General features: G+C 50.4%; 1 protein-coding gene across 1 annotated transcript; it reads left to right on the top strand.

The window, feature by feature from the left end:
- The first annotated feature begins 20,177 nt into the window (after positions 1 to 20,177).
- On the top strand, positions 20,178 to 20,765 carry LOC135460704 (olfactory receptor 14J1-like). Its single transcript, XM_064737623.1, has one exon. The coding sequence runs from the start codon at positions 20,178 to 20,180 to the stop codon at positions 20,763 to 20,765; it is 588 nt and encodes a 195-aa protein (XP_064593693.1).
- The last annotated feature ends 153 nt before the right edge of the window (positions 20,766 to 20,918 follow it).

The following is a 20,918-nucleotide window of genomic DNA, read 5'->3' as shown; positions in this document are numbered from 1 at the left end:
AAAGCCTGAGCAGTTTTCCTGAACAACAAACCCCACTCAGGAACCACCTGCTCAGTCCAGGCTGCCTGGAATGGTGTCACCTTTCTCCAAACGAGAAGGAGTGTGAGCAGAAATGATCTCTGGAAGCAGAATTCTCTGAGTCTTGCAGATGAATTCTCTATCCCTGTCCTTTCCCTGGACCTGTGTTGTAGATGGAAGCTGCTGTTGCCATCCTCACCTTTAACCTCTCTCTTGAATGCAAACAGACGTTCCCAGGTGTGTTCAGCAGGATTTGCTCCATGTTCCTACAAAACTTTTGTGTTCCTCATGGAATGAAGGGGCCATTTTGGCACTGAGGTGGTCACGTGGAAGCAAGGAGCCAATTGTGACCCTGGGGTCCCATGGACCCAAGGGGCCATGGTGACACAGCAGGGCCACATGGATCCAGTGGTCCATTGTGACACTGTGGATCCAAGGAGACCATGGAGACACCCCCAGAACCTCATGGAACCAAGGTGTCCATGGTCACCCAGCGGGGCTGCATGGAGCCAATGGTCCATGGTGACACTGCCCATCCAAGGAGGCCATTTGGACACTGCAGAAGCTCATGGAGTGAGGGAGGCCATTGTGACACTGAAGAACTTCATGGCACCAAATATCCATGGTGACACAGCAGGGCATCATGGGAACCAAGGAACTGCTGTTGACAGTACAGAAACCCATGGACCCAGGGGCCCTTGTGGCACCGCAGAACCAACAGAGCTGCTGGACCTTGTCCCCTGGCCCTGCACAGCTCCTTGGGAGGCACGGCAGGAGCAGCTCCCTGGGAGCCTCGGGAATGCCCCTCTGGGATCCACGGCACACACTCCCAGGGGCTGGAATGGCAGTTCCCAGCCAGGAAAAGATGTTCCTGCCCTTGAAGGCAAAGCTCTTAAGAAGGAGCCAAAGGCCAAGTGGAGCAAGATCTTACAGTGACATTTCACTGCCAGCCTTCATAACTTCACCCATGGTTGTTGTAGCTCGTGGATTGGGAATTAAATCAGGGCAGGGTCGTTGGTGGGATCTGCCCTGGGTCAAGAGAGTCACTGAAAGAGAAACAGAGCAGGCAAAGAGAGGCAGGAGAGAAAGGAGGACACAAACACAATAAGCTGAGAAGGTGGCACTCTGAAAAACAGACCAGAACTGACTGAAAAGGAATGGGACAGAAATCAATAGTTCTGAAATTTCATTACTATCAAAATAGATCACATGCACCCAGACCTACACATTCTCAATCCCACACCCTCAAATTTGGATCCCACTTCTCCCAATCTCCTTCCAATCCATTTCACCCTGGAGACTGTGGAATCAAGTAGATTTGGCATGGGACTGAGTTTTTCTTATGTGAGAATAAGGCGTATTTACATGGATTGAGCAATTTTGGGTAAAATCGAGGTGTTTTCAATGGGATTGAATCATTTTGAGGTGACATACCAACCTGTCTGGAATTCTGGAGTGCAAGGATATGGAGAACATTTGCCGAAATCCCCCAAGAATCCACAAATCTTCCAGAATATGTCCCAAACCCATAAATTCCTAGTCAAGTAATTGTTAACTGATGGAACTTTATATATTTTTGATAAATTTCTTTCTTTTTAGTCCTATTTCAGGTGGTTTTAAGTGATAAAGAAAAATCAAGAGGAAATTGGGGCTAAACCAAAAGGATAACCAGCCAGGTGTCCTCCCAGCACAGATCACTGAATGTGGGTCACCAGGGCTCTGCCCAACGTGGATCCTCTCATGGGGGATGAAGCTGGAGTGGTGCATGAAGCTCTTCCTGCAATTGGAGCATTTCCCGGGCTTCCCTTACTGGTGCCTCCGTTGGTGTCTGGTCAAGGGAGAGCTGCTGGTGAAGCTCTTCCCACACTGGGGAAACTCGTAGGGCCTCTCCTCAGCATAGAGGTGCCGGTGGGTGACGAGGGTGGAGTTGTGCTTGAATCCCTTCGCGCAGTCGGGGCAGTGGAAGGGCCTCTCATCCGTGTGAATGCGCTCATGCAGGAGTAGACTGGAGCTGGCCTGAAACCTCTTCCCACACTGGGGACACTTGTAGGGCCTCTCTCCAGTGTGGATGCACTGGTGGCTGATGAGGTGGGAGCTGCGCTTGACGCCCTTTCCACAGTCGGGGCAGTGGAAGGGCCTCACATCTGTGTGAATTCGCTGGTGGCGGAGGAGGTGAGAGCTGCTCTGAAACCTCTTCTGGCACTTGGGACACTCGTAGGGCTTCTCTCCCGTGTGGATGCGTTGGTGGGTCACAAGGGTGGATCTGTTGCTGAAGCCCTTCCCACACTCCCCACACTCGTATGGCCATGCCCCTGTGTGAATCATCTGGTGGCTGATCAGGGTGCTGCTCCGCTGAAGCTCTTCCCACACTGCAAGTACTTGTGGGCCTTCTGCCCATGATGAAGGTGCTCATGGGCCACCAGCTCTGAGCTCTGGCTGAAGCTCTGTCCACCTTCCTGGTACAGGGTAGGTCGTTCTTCCTCAGAGCACCCTGGGCTGGGTTTGGAGCCCCTTCTCATGGGGGATGTCTGAGGTTTTTCTTCCCTGTTGGATTCCTGTGCACTAGAGTCATTCAAAATGGCCTCTTTCACAAGGTTTTTCCATGGAGATTTTTCCTCCCTGGTCTCCATCCTCAGTTCCTTCCCTGGGGGAGGAAGGACAAGGAGAGGATGGGATTTGCCTCCATGCCAGAGGGAAGGGGAAGGAGATCCCTCCAGTGCATCTCCAGCCAGATGGGGTTGGCACCGGGGTTGTCCTGCAGCCAGGGGCTGTGCTGGGCTGGGAGCTGGAGCAGGAGAGAGGGGGAAAAGGGCACTGACTTCCTTCTCACCTGCCTGGGTATCCCAGGGCTCTTTCCTCTTCCTCACAGCCTCCTCCTTCATTGAGTCAAGGTTTGGGAATAGGAAATCCTTTTTAGGGAAGAAAACAAGTGGTGGCACATTGTCTTTTAACTGGTTTTAAGGCAAACCTGGGGAGGGTCTAAACCAGATTTTCAATTTAATAAGAAAATTTAGATCAAGGCAATGATACAGAAACACTGCCTTAAACTGAGAGAGTCAGGATATAACCTGACACCCTGTTGGTCAGGGTGTTGGCAGCAGTCACATTTAATGGTGGCTGCAGTCCTGTTGGAGTGATGAACGTGACTCTCTCAAAGCAGTGATCCTGCAGAAGGGTCTGGTCTTCCCCTGAAGGTCCAGTGGTGGTTATGGAGCTCTTGTCCTCTGGGAATCCAGTAGGCAAGATGCTCCTGGTGTTGAAAGCCTCAGCTTATATCCAGGTAGGAATGCTTGGATCCTCCACCTCGGCAGAGCATCCCACAATGGGATGATGGAATTTTATCAGTCCTGCAGTGACACTTAATGGCCCATTAACAGAAGATATCTCCCCTGGAGGCCGTTATCAGGGCTGAGTCATGGAAGAGATAAAGAACACTGCCTGCCTTTTTATAGCAGTTGATGAAGATGGGGATTGAAAACATGCATTTGGTTACATCTTGCATTACAACCTGAAAAAGTGGGGTAATCCCTGCTCAGGGGGTGAACACCACCCCCCTTACCCAAACTGGCTCAGGTGTAAAACCCCCACCCCAGGAAGGCCGCACACACAGGGGACAATGTCACACTTGGCCCTGCGCCAGGGAGGTCTCTGTCCCTGTCACTCCCTTGCTCTCTCCCCTTTTCTTTTTCTTTCCAACACTCTCTCTATCTCACATTTATTGTTCAATAAAATCCACGATGGATTTCGTCTTGTTAGCACATTAATCGGTGCAGAGGCATCTCTCTAACAATCTTCTTAACCAGATTGCAACATTATTTTGGCACAGTGTGTTTAGGCGCTGTTCTCTGTGTGCCTTTGACAACATCATGGTTCCCTCCTCTGAGGAGGTTGTGGTTCTCTCTTGAAACTTGGATGCAGCTTCCTCTGAGCGACCTACGAGAGAACTAATGAGAAAAATGGCTGTTGTGGGTGGCCAGTATAAAGGAAATATTTTGTTGTCCTTGCTTGAAAAGTTTGTTAAAATCACTGGAGGAAAGGGAGCAAATGATACCAGCAAGACTGACAAGGTTCATTCACCCCATGGTGAGGAACACAAGGGGCTGCTGAAAGTCCTACAAGAAGCCCAGCTCCAGTAGCTAAATTCCCAATTAACTACTGAATTCCCAGGCTTAAGTTCCTTGGAAAATGTGAGAATCATTATTCTCTTCATCTCTGTCACCTTTGTGACAGCTACACAGAGCTTCCCCTTCCTTTTAATAATATCTGTATTGGGCTGAATTTGCACTTTTCTTTTATTGGAACCTGCCAGCAGCTGAGCTGGAGCTGTGCAGGAACCAATGAAACTTGGAATTGACATAGAATTGCTTTATTGTCAGCTGGTGCTATGGGGGCCGTGGGGCAGAAAGGTGGGAAAGGGGGGGTCCGGGGTGGGAGCAGAGGAAATGCTGGGACCGGGTGCTGAGCACAGGGCTGAGCACACAGAGATGGTTTTGTTCTTGCTGACCTTGCACTGAGCCAAGGCCTGTCCTGCCCCTTGTCCAGCCATGCTGGGGAGGGGCTGAGGGTGTGGGGGAGGTTGCAAGGGGACAGAGCCCAGACAGGTGACCCCAGCTGACCCCAGGGATACCCCAGACCAGAGCACATCATGATCAGTGTATGAAATGGGGGGAACAAGGAGGAAGGGGGGAATTTTGGAGTGAGCGCTTTTGTCTCCCCAGGTAACACTTAGGCAGGATGAGGCCCTGTTTCACTGGTGGGCAGGGCCAGCACCAAAGACACAGACACCAACTTAAATTAAGGAACAGGCTAATTTAGATAATGCAAGTTTTCAAAAATTTACAAAAATATTAGATAGGCAAAGCAAATAATCATTAGTAAATAATTCCAAAAGAGAAGATGTTGAAATGATTATCACACAACTTTGCATTTCTGGCTGCAGGCTCTGGAGATTCTATCTCTGCCTTCAGTCAGGGTTGCATTCCCTAACAAGTCCTGGTACCAAATCCTGCCTTCCAAGGCTGGAACAGTGTCTCAGGTTTAGCTGAGTGTGTGTTCAATTACCATCTGTTAAAGGTGGGGCAATTATCATTTATTAATTGAGCAGTTTACTTTATCTCTTACACAAGGAATCCTTCCTCCAGGGAGATATCCTCTGGTAATGGGCCATTGAGTGTCACTGATAAAAATTACATCATCCCATTGTGAGAAACTCCACGCAGAGGGAGGAGCCAAACATTCCTACCTGGATATAATCTGAGGATATGAACAACAGAGTCAGCCTTCTCCCACAGGACACCCAGAAGAGCAGCTTTCAGCTCCACTGGATCCCAAAGGAAGACCAGGCTGATCTACACCACCACTGGACCTTCAGAGGAAAACTCCATCCTTCTGCAGGATCGCTGCTCTAACAAAACCACCTCTGTCACTCCAGGAGCACTGCAGCCACCCTTTAACAGGAGTGCTACCAACACTCTGACCCACAGGGTTTCAGGTTGCATTCTGACACTGCAAGTAGATTTTTAATACTATTTCATTTGTATTTTTAATTTTCCTGCCGAAGAACTGTTATTCCTCCTCCCACAGATTTTGCTTGACAGCCCCTTACTTTGAAAATTATAATTCCAAGGGAAGGGATTAACATTTTCCGTTTCAAGGATGTCTCCCGCCTTCCTTAGCAGACACCTGTCTTTTCAAACTGACACAATGCCCCAGGACACCCAGGCAGGTGAGGAGGAAGTCAGTGGCCCTTTCCCCCTCTCTCCTCCTCCAGCTCCCAGCCCAGCACGGCCCCTGGCTGCAGGACAGCCCCAGTGCCAACCCCGTCTTGCTGGGGATGCATTGGAGGGATCTCCTTCCCCTTCCCTCTGGCATGGAGGCAAATCTCATCCTCTCCTTGTCCTTCCTCCCCCAGGGAAGGAACTGAGGATGAAGACCAGGGAGGATAAAACCCCATGGCAGAACCTCATAGAAGCAGCTGTTTTGAGAGGCTCCATGGCACATGAATTGAATGGAGAGGAAAATTCCCAGAGATTCCACAGGAGGAGGGGCTCCAACCCCAGCCCAGGGTGCTCTGAGGAAAGATCCACCCTGTGCCAGGAAGGTGGACAGAGCTCCTGCCAGAGGTCAGAGCTGATGGCCCAGGAGCAGCTTCATGATGGGGAGAAGTCCCACAAGTGCTTGGAGTGAGGGAAGAGGTTCAGGCAGAGCAGCCACCAGATTATCCACACCAGGGAATGGGCCTACGAGTGTGGGGAATGTGGGAAGGGCTGCAGCTACAGATCCACCCTTGTGACCCACCAACGCATCCACACTGGGGAGAGTCCCTATGAGTGTCCCCAGTGTCAGAAGAGGTTTCGGATCAGCTCCGATCTCCTCAGGCACCAGCGGATTCACATGGATGAGAGGCCCTTCTGCTACCCTGACTATGGGAAGGGCTTCAAGCGCATCTCCCACCTCATCATCCACCAGCGCATCCACACTGGGGAGAGGCCCTATGAGTGTCCCCTGTGTGGGAAGAGGTTTCAGACCAGCTCAAATCTCCGTCTGCATGAGTGGAGTCACACTGACGAGAGGCCGTTCCACTGCCCTGACTGTGGGAAGGGCTTCAAGCACAACTTCTTCCTCATCAGGCACCGGCGCATCCACACTGGGGAGAGGCCCTACGAGTGTTCCCAGTGTGGGAAGAGCTTCACCCAGAACTCTGACTTGACCATGTACCAGCAGAGGCACCAGTAAGGGAAGCCCTGCGAGAGCCCTGACTCCAGAAGGACTTCATGCCCAGTTCCAGTTTCATCTGCCATTGGAGGACCCATTTTGGGAAGAGCCCTGGTGATCCATTTTCCCTGTGATCCATTCTGGGAAGACAGCTGTCCCTTTTCCTGCCCCTGCCAATGATCTGATGTGGGATTGAAGAACATGAGGATCTGGCCACGGCCCTGTCATTACATTCAGTCTCACCTCAGAACATTGCCAGGGTCAGGAAAGGGACCCTCTCTCTCCCTGAGGAGAAGGGTGTCCTTTCCAGGCAGGGGGAAATTGTGGCCAGGAAGAGCCAGGCAGTTGTGTTGTAGTTTTCCCTTTTTCTTATCTCTTATCAGTATTGTTTCTGCTTCTGTTTCTTCCTTATCTTGTTGCTGTTCCAAATAAATTGTTCTTATCCCAGCCCGGGATCTTTGCCTTTTGTGCTTTCCATGGGAGGCAGGAGGGCAGCGCAGTTTTAGCAGGAGCAGGAAATTGGGGAATCCCATTCCTGAACCCCGGCCCCTGAAAACCGAGCATCCCAGCTGGTCCCAGCCCTGGTGGCCATGGCAACAGCCTTGGGAGCGGGTCCCTGGCTGGGGCTGTGGGAACCTCTTCCCTCTGGTGCCCAGGGACAGGAGTGGAGGGAACGGCTGCAGCTGAGTCAGGGCAGGCTCAGGTTGGGTGTCAGGAAAAGGTTTTTGCCCAGAGGCTGCTGGGGCCCTGCCCAGGCTCCCCAGGGAAGGGTCCCAGCTCCAGGGCTCTCTGAGCTGCAGCAGCGTTTGGACAGCGCTGCCAGGCCCAGGCTGGCATTGTTGGGGTGTCCTGTGCAGGGCCAGCAGTTGGACTGGAGGATCCTGATGGGTCCCTCCCAGCTCAGCCAATTCTGTGGTTCTGGGATCCCATGAGCTTGGGGATGGGGCGGCCAATGGCTGCCATGGCAACAGGCTCTGGCTGCAGGCCTGAGCTGGTGTCCATGGCAACCACCCCTGGCATGGGGTCTCCATGGAGCTGCCAAGGGACTGAGCATAGCAACATGGGGCTGGTGACGGTTGCCATGGAAACTGAGCATAGCAACATGGTCCTGGTGATGGTTGCCTGCTGTCATGGTTTGAGCCTGGCACAGAGCCAGTGCCCCCATGAAAATGCCTCACCCTGGTGTCTGCTGTGAGATGTGACCAGGAATAAGCAAAACAGGCTCCAACTTAAACATAAATAACACTTTATTACCTAAAACTACAGGAAAAAATAGGAAAGACTATAAGGAAAAAAAAAAAAGAAAAAAAAATTGAAAACCTTACAAAAACCACTTTTCCTCCTCCCCACTCCCTGACTTTCCCAATCCAATACATTCTCTCAAAAAAACACCAACTGCCCAGCCCATCACGACACTACACTTTAGTATACTCAAACATCAGTTCATGAAGAGGAAAGGGAGTCCTTCTTGTTCCATAGGCTTCTGGAAGCACACTGAAATCCCGGATGCTTCCTTGTCACTTCGGCACCGCCCGGAAAGTCCATTTGCCGCTTGTGACATGTTCCTTCCATGCTCAGTGCTCTCACCACCGAGACATGGCCAGAGCTGCTTTTAGGGTGGTCTTTCAAGGATGCCTTGTCTCACTCCAAAAAGGCACAGTCTCTGCTTTTGGGACAACTGTCCCCCCCATATATTTCCAACCCCCTGGGGCCGGGGGGTCCTCACAAATGAACCCTCCTGGTTTTGAGGCACTGCCTCCCCCTAAATGCAGTCTGTGTCACAGGAACAACTGAGTCCATGGCTACAAGAAAAAAGTCCAGCCAAAAGGCCACTCCAAATCATCTCTCCCCATCCAATCATCTCCACAATCTCCGAGCCAAGTCATCTCATCTCTCATCTCCCTTCTTATTCAGCTTCGAGGAGGATTAGCATTTTTGTAAGGCCCCAATCATGCAAGAAAGGGTTAAAAGTTTTCAGTCTCTGTCTGTCGAACGGCTCCCACGCACGCTGCCCACACGCTGCCGCTGCGGCCGGGCAGTCTTCTCCCCCTTCTCGCTGGCTGCTCTCCCGGGGGGGGGAAGGGGGGGCTGGCTGCTCGAGGGCTCGATGTCTCTTGGGGCTCCCCCACCCTTCCATCCTTGGAGCCCCCCCCCGAAGCCCCCTCTGTCCAGGCCCCAGGCCTTACCGCATGGCTGGCCCCTCCCCCGCCCAGCAGCAACAGGCTGGGCGGGGGAGGAGAGAGATCTGAACTCCTCGCCCGACGATGTCCAAAGAGGAAGTGCCAGGGCAGTGCCCTGCTTTTAACCCCTGTGTATTCTCGGAGGTGTGTCCAAACCCCACTGGCTACACCAGGTGTCAGTATGAAACTCAAAACCTTCATTGGTTTGACCACAGCTTCTCAGAATTCCCACTTCTTCCTGGTCAAACCATGACACTCCACTCTTCACCTTCTGAGAATACACTTTCTAAAATTATCAACAAAATTACAAAACACTTCTACACAACAATACCTTAGATTCACTATGACTATCTATCTACCTTAACTTAGTACATGCTTTCCTTATTCTTCTTGGTCTCATCTCACAGCTTTACCTCATCATTCTCCCGTGATTCGATTTCCCGGTCCAGGGAACCAAAAAATGTCATGGTTTGAGCCTGGCACAGAGCCAGTGCCCCCATGAAAATGCCTCACCCTGGTGTCTGCTGTGAGATGTGACCAGGAATAAGCAAAACAGGCTCCAACTTAAACATAAATAACACTTTATTACCTAAAACTACAGGAAAAAATAGGAAAGACTATAAGGGAAAAAAAAAAAGAAAAAAAAAATTGAAAACCTTACAAAAACCACTTTTCCTCCTCCCCACTCCCTGACTTTCCCAATCCAATACATTCTCTCAAAAAACACCAACTGCCCAGCCCATCACGACACTACACTTTAGTATACTCAAACATCAGTTCATGAAGAGGAAAAGGAGTCCTTCTTGTTCCATAGGCTTCTGGAAGCACACTGAAATCCCGGATGCTTCCTTGTCACTTCGGCACCGCCCGGAAAGTCCATTTTGCCGCTTGTGACATGTTCCTTCCATGCTCAGTGCTCTCACCACCGAGACATGGCCAGAGCTGCTTTTAGGGTGGTCTTTCAAGGATGCCTTGTCTCACTCCAAAAAGGCACAGTCTCTGCTTTTGGGACAACTGTCCCCCCCATATATTTCCAACCCCCTGGGGCCGGGGGGTCCTCACAAATGAACCCTCCTGGTTTTGAGGCAATGCCTCCCCCTAAATGCAGTCTATGTCACAGGAACAACTGAGTCCATGGCTACAAGAAAAAGTCCAGCCAAAAGGCCACTCCAAATCATCTCTCCCCATCCAATCATCTCCACAATCTCCGAGCCAAGTCATCTCATCTCTCATCTCCCTTCTTATTCAGCTTCGAGGAGGATTAGCATTTTTGTAAGGCCCCAATCATGCAAGAAAGGGTTAAAAGTTTTCAGTCTCTGTCTGTCGAACGGCTCCCACGCACGCTGCCCACACGCTGCCGCTGCGGCCGGGCAGTCTTCCTCCCCCTTCTCGCTGGCTGCTCTCCTGGGGGGGAAGGGGGGCTGGCTGCTCGAGGGCTCGATGTCTCTTGGGGCTCCCCCACCCTTCCATCCTTGGAGCCCCCCCCGAAGCCCCCTCTGTCCAGGCCCCAGGCCTTACCGCATGGCTGGCCCCTCCCCCGCCCAGCAGCAACAGGCTGGGCGGGGGAGGAGAGAGATCTGAACTCCTTGCCCGACGATGTCCAAAGAGGAAGTGCCAGGGCAGTGCCCTGCTTTTAACCCCTGTGTATTCTCGGAGGTGTGTCCAAACCCCACTGGCTACACCAGGTGTCAGTATGAAACTCAAAACCTTCATTGGTTTGACCACAGCTTCCCAGAATTCCAACTTCTTCCTGGTCAAACCATGACACCTGCTAAGGGTCAGATTTGTCACAGGCCCTCAGAGGGGTTCCATGGGGACTTTCCAAGAGTCTCCAGGCTGTTCAAGAGCTGGAATGTCACAGGTAGACACAGGGGCTCCATGGAGGCCTCCCAGGGCTTTCTGAGGATGGTAAAGAGCCCTGTGGTCAGAGGCAGTCACAGCCATTCCATGGTGACATCCCAGGGGACCTTGGACTGCAAAGGCACCGATCTGTCACAGACACTCACGGGGGCTCCACGGTGACATCCCAGGAGTCCCCAGGCTGCCAAAGAGCCGGGATGTCCCAGAAACTGGGAAACCCCATGACAGGGGTTCCTGTCATGGGCACAGTGGGAGCTTCAGGCAAAATTTATTAGAGAAGCTCCTTTTGGGTGTCGAGGTGCAGAAAGGATTCCCAATAGCCCCCAGAGATCCCCAAACATCCCTGTTGAGTCAGAGATGACATAGACTCAGATCAGACATCTAAGGGCTAAAAGCCACCTGTTTTTTCAATCCTCTTCTTTTACACCTTGCTTTGCTACAGGTGGACCTCATTGGTCATTTAATCAACAGATTTCACGTGATTGGCCAATTAAAGCAACACCCTTCAGTAAACAACTTTATGGAAAAACCAGCTAATTAAAAATATTGTCAGGGTACCAGTTATTGATGTTTGTTTTACCTTGGACCATTCTGGGGGCTGCCTGGATGGGGGAAACCTTCCTGGAGCAGTTCAGTGCCAGATAAAAGGAGATGCAGAGGACCTTTTTGGTCTTCAGCTTCTAGTTTATTTTTATATTATCTCAAGTTTTGCATTGCTGTCCACATCAGGCTCAGCATGCTAGAAAAACACCTCAAAATGGCCCCAAAATATTCGGTTTCAAGGTCTTTAAAAGTTACCAATTAACTCTTAAAACATATATTATCTCTCCTTATCGACCAATAACTCATCCCTTGACTGTCCACATAATCTCTGCACTGTGCTTTCCTTGACCAATCACCCTGTGCCACCAACACTGCAGAAAATGGAGTAGATGAAGAAGATGAAAGGGACTACACCCAAATTCCTCCATTTTGCTTCCTATCTAGATGACCCTTAAAAATCCCAAAACATAAATTTCTCACCCAAGGGACATGGTATACAACCTTTTAATTTATTTCACACTTTGGTAAATTCTAATCTGTCTCAAAGTCCTGGAAGTCCTCTCCATGAGGGAAGGTTAAAGGCAGTGTTTCTCTGGGGGTCAGGACCCCTCAGAGCAGACAGAAAAATATTCTCTGTGCCCTGGATTCCCACACATTTAACCTAAAAACCTTTAACCCTTAACATGTGAAGTTACCAAAAATGTTCCAGGTGAGTAGGATTAGAAGGAGAAGGAATAGAGAACAACAGAAAGACAGAAGATCCAGAGAAAGACACACACATAGGTACCAACTGCTCAGGTTCCAGCATCCCCAAGGGAGGAACCCCAAGAGAAGGCAGGACCCAGATCATAGTCTGGCCTCATGGTCTGGCTTTTAACCCCCTGGGCCTTCATGGCCCCGCCCCTGGGGTGGGACTGCCAGTTGCTTGTCCAATATGAGCTAGGGTAGCACCAGCTGCCAGTGTGTGATTGACTGATTAGCAGCTAAGCTAATCAGAGCTGGGATAACATCACCCCCTGCTGTGTGATTGACAGCTCTGCTGGGCCAGGGCTGGGGGCAGGGCTCTGTCCCACCACAAACCAAGGCCTGACCTAGCCCTGGCCCCACAGGGCATTCCGAGCATCCCAAGGTGTCTCGGGACATCGATCTCATCCAGCCTCTGACAGCGACCATGATGACACTGCGGAACCTCATGGAACCATGGGTCAGTTGTGACAATGCAGGTCCAAAGAGACTATGGTGAGACTGTGGAATCCAGGAATCATGGAATCAAGGAGACCATTGTGCAAATCATGGGCCCTATGGAAGCAAGGATCAATGATCAAACTGTGGTTTGATTGTGATTGATTTAAAATAGAAACAAGAAGCCATTGTTCCACAGTGGGGCTGTGTGGGCCCAATGGACCCTTGTGACTGTTGGGGCTGATGAAACCAAGAAGCCACTGTGACATTGCCAGACCTCATGGGATCAAGGAGACCATTGTGACAGTGTGAGGACCCATGAAGTCAATGGAACATGGAACAGGTCTGCCTGGTTTGGCCTCCTGGGGGCTGTCTGACAGGTCTCCCTGAATTTGACATGTCAAGGGCCACTTCTCATCTGACCATGAAGCACATGTGCTTATATTTGTATGGGAAAGAACTTTCTTTCTTGTCTAGGCACCCATGGCCAAAATTGGGGTTCTGCGTCTAAAATTCTCTATACCCAAGGGTTACTGCCAGACAAAACCTGACCATACAGTCAAGTCTGACTAGATCTGACCTCTGGTGACTCCCTCTCATTTGCCTTTGTACCACTGGGGCTCACTTTTTCCCTTTCTATAGAGACCATTGTGACACTGCGGAGCATTGTGGAACCAATGAGCCATGGTGACAATGCAGGCCCTTGTGGAACCTGTTACACTGTAGGAACTTGTGGAACCAAGGGGAACATTGTGACCCTGCAGGGTACCATGGACCCAAGGGGCCATTGTGACACTGTGGGACCTTGTGGAACCAAGAACATCTTTGTGGCTCTGTTGGACCACATGGTCCCAAGGGCCCAGTGTGAAGCAGCAGGGCTTTGTGGAGCCAAGAGACCATTGTTGCATTTCAGGGCCTCATGGAGCCAAAGGGCCATTGTGATCCTGCGAGGCACTGTGGATCCCTGGAGAGCATTGTGGCATTGCAAGGCCCCACGGAATCATGGACACCACTGTGACACTATGGGGCCCTACGGAACCAAAGGAACATTGTGACCCTGCAGGGTCTCATGGAAGCATGGGGCCATTCTGATACTATGGGAAGTTGTGGAAACAAGGACATCATTGTTGCACTACTGGGCCCCAATGTAACCAAGGGGCCATTGGACACACTAAGGCTTCATGGAAACAATAAATCATTATGGCACTGTGAGGCCTTGTGGAACCACGGAGACCATTACGATCCTTAAGGACTTGTGTAATCAAGGGGCCGTTATGGCACCATGGGACATCATGGAAGCAAGAAAACCATTGTGACATTGCAAGGCCTCATGGAAGCAAGAAGCTGCTATGACACTGCAAGCAGCTACTTGTTCCCTGTGGAGAAAAGGGAACATGAAGCAGGTGTGGCTGCCTTGGCCTCCCAGGGATCACCTGACAGGTCTGGCTGACCTTGGAATGTGGAAGGCCACTCCCATCTGCCCCTGAAACACTGGGGCTCTGGGGTTTTCTTTTTATGGAAAAGAACTGTCCATCTTTTCCAGGCATCCATGGCCAAAATCCAAATTTCTGAGTATCTAAGGATTGTTGCCAGACAAAAGTTGCCGGGACAGACAGGTCTGACTGGTCTTTGACTCCTGAGGGGCAGCACTCACCTGTTCTCCACACACTGGAAAGGGCTCTCTGCTTTTCTTTTTATGGAAGAAAAACATTCCTCTTCTCCAGTCACAAATGTCTGAAATTAGGAAACCAGATTAATAACTTCAAATATCCAAGGGTTGCTCCAAGCAAACCTGCCAGGACAGAGAAGTCAGGCTTACCTTACTCTCAGGAGGCTGCCGTCCATCATCTCCTGAAACATGAGGGCTCTGTGGTTTCCATCCTATGGAAACCAATGTGACATTTGGGAGCCTTGTCAAATGGAGGGGCCATTGTAACACTGCAGAGCACCATGGATCCAAGGGACCATTATCACACTGTAGAGCCTTGTGGAACCAAGGACATCTTTGTGGCTCTGTCGGGCTGCATGGTCCCAAGGGACCAGTGCAAATCAGTGGCATGGGATTTAGCCCAGCTGTAACTCATAGTCAGCCACATTTTACCCCAAAAAGATTGGGCGTGAGGTTTCAAGCTCTGGAATCATTTGTTTAACTTAGGGTGAGTTTGAGAGTTCCCCTAAATAAGCATTTAGTGTTGCTATGCTAACTTCTCCAAGTTCTACTCCCCTATTGGTTACTTGTTTCCCCTATAGGGTTATTGTTCTAGAGTGTTCTACCCCCAAGTGTACAGGTTGTCGCTTCCCCTTTGTCTCAGGTCTTTGGATCCTGCCCCTCATACTGTTAGTGACTACTCCATGTTTATTGTTTTTCACCCTGTTATTAAAGTTCCTTTTAAACAACTCCATTGATCCTGCTCCTTTTCATTTTCACCACCCTCGCCCTGAAGTCAGGGAACCAGAGAGGTTTGTCGCAGCCACCCTCGTTGGGACATTTGGTGCCTGAACAGGGACCATGACATTCAGGGCTCCCTGTGTCAGTCACGTCAGCTGGGGTTAGCTGATGGATAGGTCAGTGCTCCCCAGAATTTTGAATTGTGCCAGGCCTGGTGGATTCATCCTTACTTCAGGAACCTTGCCAAGGATCAGCAGGGACAACAATGGTTTCACCTGCATAGACTGCAAGTGGGTTTGGGGAAATGCAAGACATTTATTGCCCATTTTGCCACTGTGTTTTTACAATATGCACCCACCTCCAATAATTGATTTGGGGTGTTCTGGTGGCTCTTCCACATTAGGCAGAGAAAGAGAAAAATGGGCAGCCAGATGTCCAAAGTAGAAAGGAGCATATATGCATGCTTTAATTCTCACTGATCATGACAAAGTATTTTCAAAGAACAAATTAAAATCAATTATGAGGTGGATCATTAAAAATTTTCCACATGCCTCTGCTGATGAAATTCATACCACTGAATTCTGGGATTCAATGGGAGTTAAACTGTACAATTTTTCATCAAAACGGACCCCACTGCATCCCAAATGCTCCCCATCTTCCACACCACCCTGAGTCACTCCAAACTCAGGACCTCCGCTCAAACCTGCCTTTCTCAGACCTTCCACGATGGTCCAAGATGGCAATGGCCACGCGGTCTTGGAGCATCATGCCCTGGAGACTCAAGATGGAAGGAGCCTGAATGTGGCTTCGGAGCCCGACCATCCTGCCTCCATCTTGGGTCCTCCACTTCCTGCTACCACAACCTTCTCTTCCGCCCTGAACGAACCTCCGGACTCCACCCCCACAACTGCGGGTCACACCCCCACGGTCTATCCACTGTCAATACCTCCAGAACTCCACCCTTGAAGTCGGCCATCCTAAATCAAGGCCTTTCCTCCCAACCCCTGACAAAATGCAGTGCCCTTTGCCTCACTGTCTGGCAACAATATAACCCACATGGTCAAGTATATTAAGGCCAGCTGTCACACTATTTCTAATCCAAATGTTTCTGTTCCAAGTTATTCTTCCTCCCCAGAACAGAGTTTCAATTCCCCAGAGCCACCTTGCCCCTCAACCACAGAAGATCCCTAGGAAAGGATTTGGAAAGAAACACTTAAGAAAGGAGACTGGCAAATAGTCTAAAAACTCCTCGTTGCCCCCGCATGTTATGAAAGAAGGGGGCAGAATCCCAGGTATCAGCCACCGGTTTGAGGGGAAATCAAGGATCTATGCAGGGCAGCTAAAGATCATAGGAAGGACTTACCTTGTTTTAATGGCCTAATGAGTGCCATGTTTACAGCATATGTCTCAACCTCCTATGATTTAAAATATATTATGACCATGTTGTTGTCACCTGCAGAATACACCCTGTGGGAAGGGGGATGGAAAGGGGATGGAAGTGTATACTAAATCAATTAATAGCAATGACTATGTTAATAATGAGGCAAGGGCAGAATTGACAATCAACCATCTATCTGGAGAGGGACAACACAGCCTACCAGATGATCAAGCAGCAAGTATCCCCAGAAAAGTATTGGGTGATATCAAAGAGATGGCTTTGAAAGCTTCAATCCAGGTATTGGACTGGTAGCACCCCCAATTTGGACTGCCTTGGGTGGCTGCAGCTAAAGCTTTTGGACAATCAGACCATCTTGGGTGCCTGTTAAGTGAGCAAACCAATGCTACCTCCCTCACACTGAGTGGCCTGCTCTCAGACATAGAGACCATCAGACATGCCACCTTGCAGAACAGCGATAAACTTTTTACTCTGAGCACATGGGCATGGCTGTGTAGACTCTGAGGGCATGTGTTGCATGAACCTCTCCAGCCACAGCGAGTCAATCCAAAAGAGCATTCAAGTATTGAAGGAAGGGTTCAAGAAGCTTCAAGTGGAAAACAAAGACTGGTTCAATAAACTCTTCCAATCCAAGGGACTAAAAGGTTGGATGATGTCTAGCTAAAACAGGACATTTAACTCCCTTAGTGGTTGTTCTTGTATTGTTAATTTTCCCATGTGTTTTGGATGCTTTTTGAAAGTCTTGAAAAATTCTTCCAGTTCCATCTTTGCTGTAAAACAGAAAGGGGGAGGATACCCAACACAGGCTCCTTATGGACTGCTTGGAGGAGAGAACGGGAGGCCAGGAAAGCACAAAAACCTCTCAGATAGTCAGTGTGGGAAGGAAACACCTTAAAAGTACCTAAAAGTATTCTTAAATCCATAAAGTACATTAAAAACCTTGAGTATCTCAAGGTGTTAATGAGCCCTACTGAGTGTCAGTACAAAGCTCTCTAAGGACTCATTAAAGCAGATAATTGAGGCCATGATTGCATAAACTTATCACAGAGTTTTTATCAAAAGGGAAACACCAAGTACTTTAAAATAACTGAAGTACCCTGAAGTAGTAACGAGCCCCAATGAGTGTTGTTACTGACAAAGCCTCTCCAGGGACTAATTAAAGCAGATAATTGGAGGCCATGATTGCACAAAGCTCTCAGAGACTCCAAGGCAAAAGCCAAACCCAAAGTTCTTTGAAAAACCTGCAGTCCCTGCAGGGAGCATTCAGGAGCCCCCAGGGCCATTGCTGAGCAAGGCTCCCCAGGGACTCCTTCCAGCAGATCCTTGAGGCCACTGGGATGTGGGCTGGGGGGGATGCTGAGGGCAGGACAAGGGGCTGACAGTGCCCAGCCTGGCTGGGGCTGTGCCAGGAGGCCCCAGGGCCTCAGGACAAGGTGTCTCCTCCCAGCCCTTGGTGGCACAGACCCTGCTGTGCCCCAGGGCACCAAGACTTGGCTTCTCTTTGTCCCCACCTGTCATCACTGCCTGCAGTTCTCTGCTCTGCCTGCAGCCTGGGGACACTTTTTCAGTCATGTCCCTCAGTGAGACCCATTAAAAGTCCAAGAAAGTTTGGAGTTGGATTCTGACTTGGAGTTCTGGAGGGGTTTCTTCAGCTCCCTCTCAGGGACTGATGGTGAGGGCCTGAGCACAAAGCCCCAGAGGCTCATTAAAGTCCTTGTGCTGTGTCTGTGCTGCTGAGCTGGGCTGGGCTCCTGGCACAGAGGCAGCTCCTGGTAACCAAGAAGAGCTTCAAAAGCACATTTCTCTTGATGAGCAGCTTTTCTCCAGCCCAGCAGGGCAAGGGCACTGCCTGCAGCCATCCCGGGCACAGCACAGAGGCACAGAGAGCTTCAATCAGTCAGGGCTGGGAAGGTGCTGAGAAGTGCCTGGGGCAGAATCACTGCCAGCCCTTGGCACAGGAACCTCTGGCTGCAGGACAGCTCCTGGAGCCATCTCCTGCAGCTGGAACAACCCAATGCCTACAGACCCTGTGAGTACAACTCTTAAGTGTTTGGGGTGCAGGGGAGGTGAAATGCTCATGAAGTTCTGACATGCTGAGGTGTTCTGATCAGTTGTAGAATATTACCAAGACAATGATTTTGATAAAAATGAGGATATTTACAAAGACCCGGCATTCAGTTTCCAACTATTGGAGCATGGCAGGGAGGGAGGGAGGGATAAATATTAGTGGTTGATTATTAATTATGAATTTTCAAAAGTGCCTGAGAGATCTGAAACTGTTACTTTTAGTAATCAATAGGTTCACAGAAGATCCCTAATGTGCTTTCCGCTACTCTGCCCATGGACAGACCAGGATCACTATTGCTGGAGCCATCAGGCTCAGTCTGAGCTGTCCTTTCTCCAGGCTGCAAACAGAACCTGCCCCCAGCCAGTGCCCTGCAAACAGGCAGGGTTCTGTCAGGCCAAGGAGAGTGCAAAGAGATTTGGGGTCTGTGAGTGCTGGCAGGGAGAGATCAGGCACAGGGAAACACCTGCAGGAGGAAAATCTCCAGGAAGCAGAGAGAAGAGCAGGCAATGAGAGAAAACAAAACCCAGCAATGCTGTGGCAGGGAGAGTTTAGAGATGCCCACAGGATCCCCTCCAGTGCAGCCCCTCCCTCTGAACAAGCCCCCTCCCTTCCATGCCCCCAGCCCAGCCTCTGCCCTCAGGGCCGGGGCTCCAAGGCGTGCAGCCCCTCCTGTGCAGGCAGAGCTGCAGCAGAGCCGTGGGGCAGCTCTGCAGCTCCAGGCCCAGTTCCCTCTGCAGAGCACAGGGCTGGGAGCAGCTGCTCGGCCCTGGGGGCTCTGGCAGGGGGCACAGCTGGCTCAGGGTGACGCTGTCCCCAGTGCCCGGCTCTGGGCAATGCTGTCAGTGCAGCCAGGGAAGGAGCTGCATCTCCCTCCATCCAATGCCATCCAAAGGACACTTGGAAGTGTCCCAGACATTTCAGTCCAAGCTGGGAGCTTCAATCCCAGATGCAAACCTGTCCTAGATCATCTCTGAATTAAAAGATTGATGGGGAAAGGCAGAGGTATTGTGACACAAAAAATGCTGCTGGGTTTGTGAAATCAGCAACATGAGCCCTTGGCTGCAAATGTGGAGCTGGGCTGTTGTCGATCCATCTGCTCTCAGCAGTACATGGTGACATTTTAGGGGAAGCATGGGAAGGTGATCACTCTCCATCTGAGAAAGTTTAAAGCTCAGAAAAACTCTGAACAGGTCAGAATGACACACCATCTCCCCTCACTCTCCACTGATCACTTTGCTTCTCATATCTTGCTCTGTTCTCCCTAACTGCAGGAAAAATGCTGAGGGTTTCTGATATCCAAGACAACCAGGAAAGACATGGGGGAACTTATAAAGAAACCATCAGAACTTGAAAATAATAAACACCACCTGTGTGTTCCAGGGTAGGGTGTATGGGAAAAGGCTTTGATTTTGGTTACAGGTGTCTCCTTTAACTCTTCACTGTTTTTCTCCATGAACAGGTTCCCCTGGCCAGCCAGAGCAAATGTCCAACAGCAGCTCCATCAGGCACTTCCTCCTGCTGGCATTGGCAGACACGCGGCAGCTGCAGCTCCTGCACTTCTGCCTCTTGCTGGGCATCTCCCTGGCTGCCCTCCTGGGCAACGGCCTCATCATCAGCGCCGTAGCCTGCGGCCACCACCTGCACACGCCCATGTTCTTCTTCCTGCTCAACCTGGCCCTCAGCGACCTGGGCTCCATCTGCACCACTGTCCCCAAAGCCATGCACAATTCCCTCTGGGACACCAGGAACATCTCCTACACAGGATGTGCTGCTCAGCTGTTTTTCTTTATGTTCTTCATTGGAGCAGAGTTTTATCTGCTGACCATCATGTGCTACGACCGCTACGTGTCCATCTGCAAACCCCTGCACTACGGGACCCTCCTGGGCAGCAGAGCTTGTGCCCACATGGCAGCAGCTGCCTGGGTCAGTGGCTTTTTCACTGCTCTTCTGCTCACAGCTAATACATTTTCCCTGCCCCTGTGCCATGGCAATGCCCTGCGCCAGTTCTTCTGTGAAATCCCACAGATCCTCAAGCTCTCCTGCTCCAAATCCTTCCTCAGGGAATATGGGCTCATTGTTATTAGTGCCTGCTTATCATTTGGCAGTTTTGTGTTCATTGTTTTCTCCTATGTGCAGATCTTCAGGGCTGTGCTGAGGATCCCCTCTGAGCAGGGACGGCACAAAGCCTTTTCCACCTGCCTCCCTCACCTCGCCATGGTCACCGTGTTCATCAGCACTGGTACTTCTTTGTACTTGAAGTCTCCCTCCATGTCCTCCCCATCCCTGGATCTGGCCCTGTCAGTTCTGTACTCGGTGGTGCCTCCAGCCCTGAACCCGCTCATCTACAGCCTGAGGAACCGGGAGCTCAAGGCTGCAGTGTGGAGACTGATGACTGGTTGGTATCAGAAACATTAAACTGCTGGCCAATTTCTACAAATCACTTGTAATAAAAGTTATCTTTGATAATTCTTGTTGTTTTTCAGTTTGAAAATTTTTGTCTGTGTTTTAGTTTCTTAATCTTCTACACAAAGATATGCCAATGTTTGTGCCATTTCTCATTTTGCTTCT

Source organism: Zonotrichia leucophrys, unplaced genomic scaffold, assembly GCF_028769735.1.
Source record: "Zonotrichia leucophrys gambelii isolate GWCS_2022_RI unplaced genomic scaffold, RI_Zleu_2.0 Scaffold_90_182705, whole genome shotgun sequence".
NCBI lineage: Eukaryota > Metazoa > Chordata > Aves > Passeriformes > Passerellidae > Zonotrichia > Zonotrichia leucophrys.
Note: the sequence above shows the minus strand (reverse complement) of the source record. Positions and strands in the feature narration are given on the sequence as shown.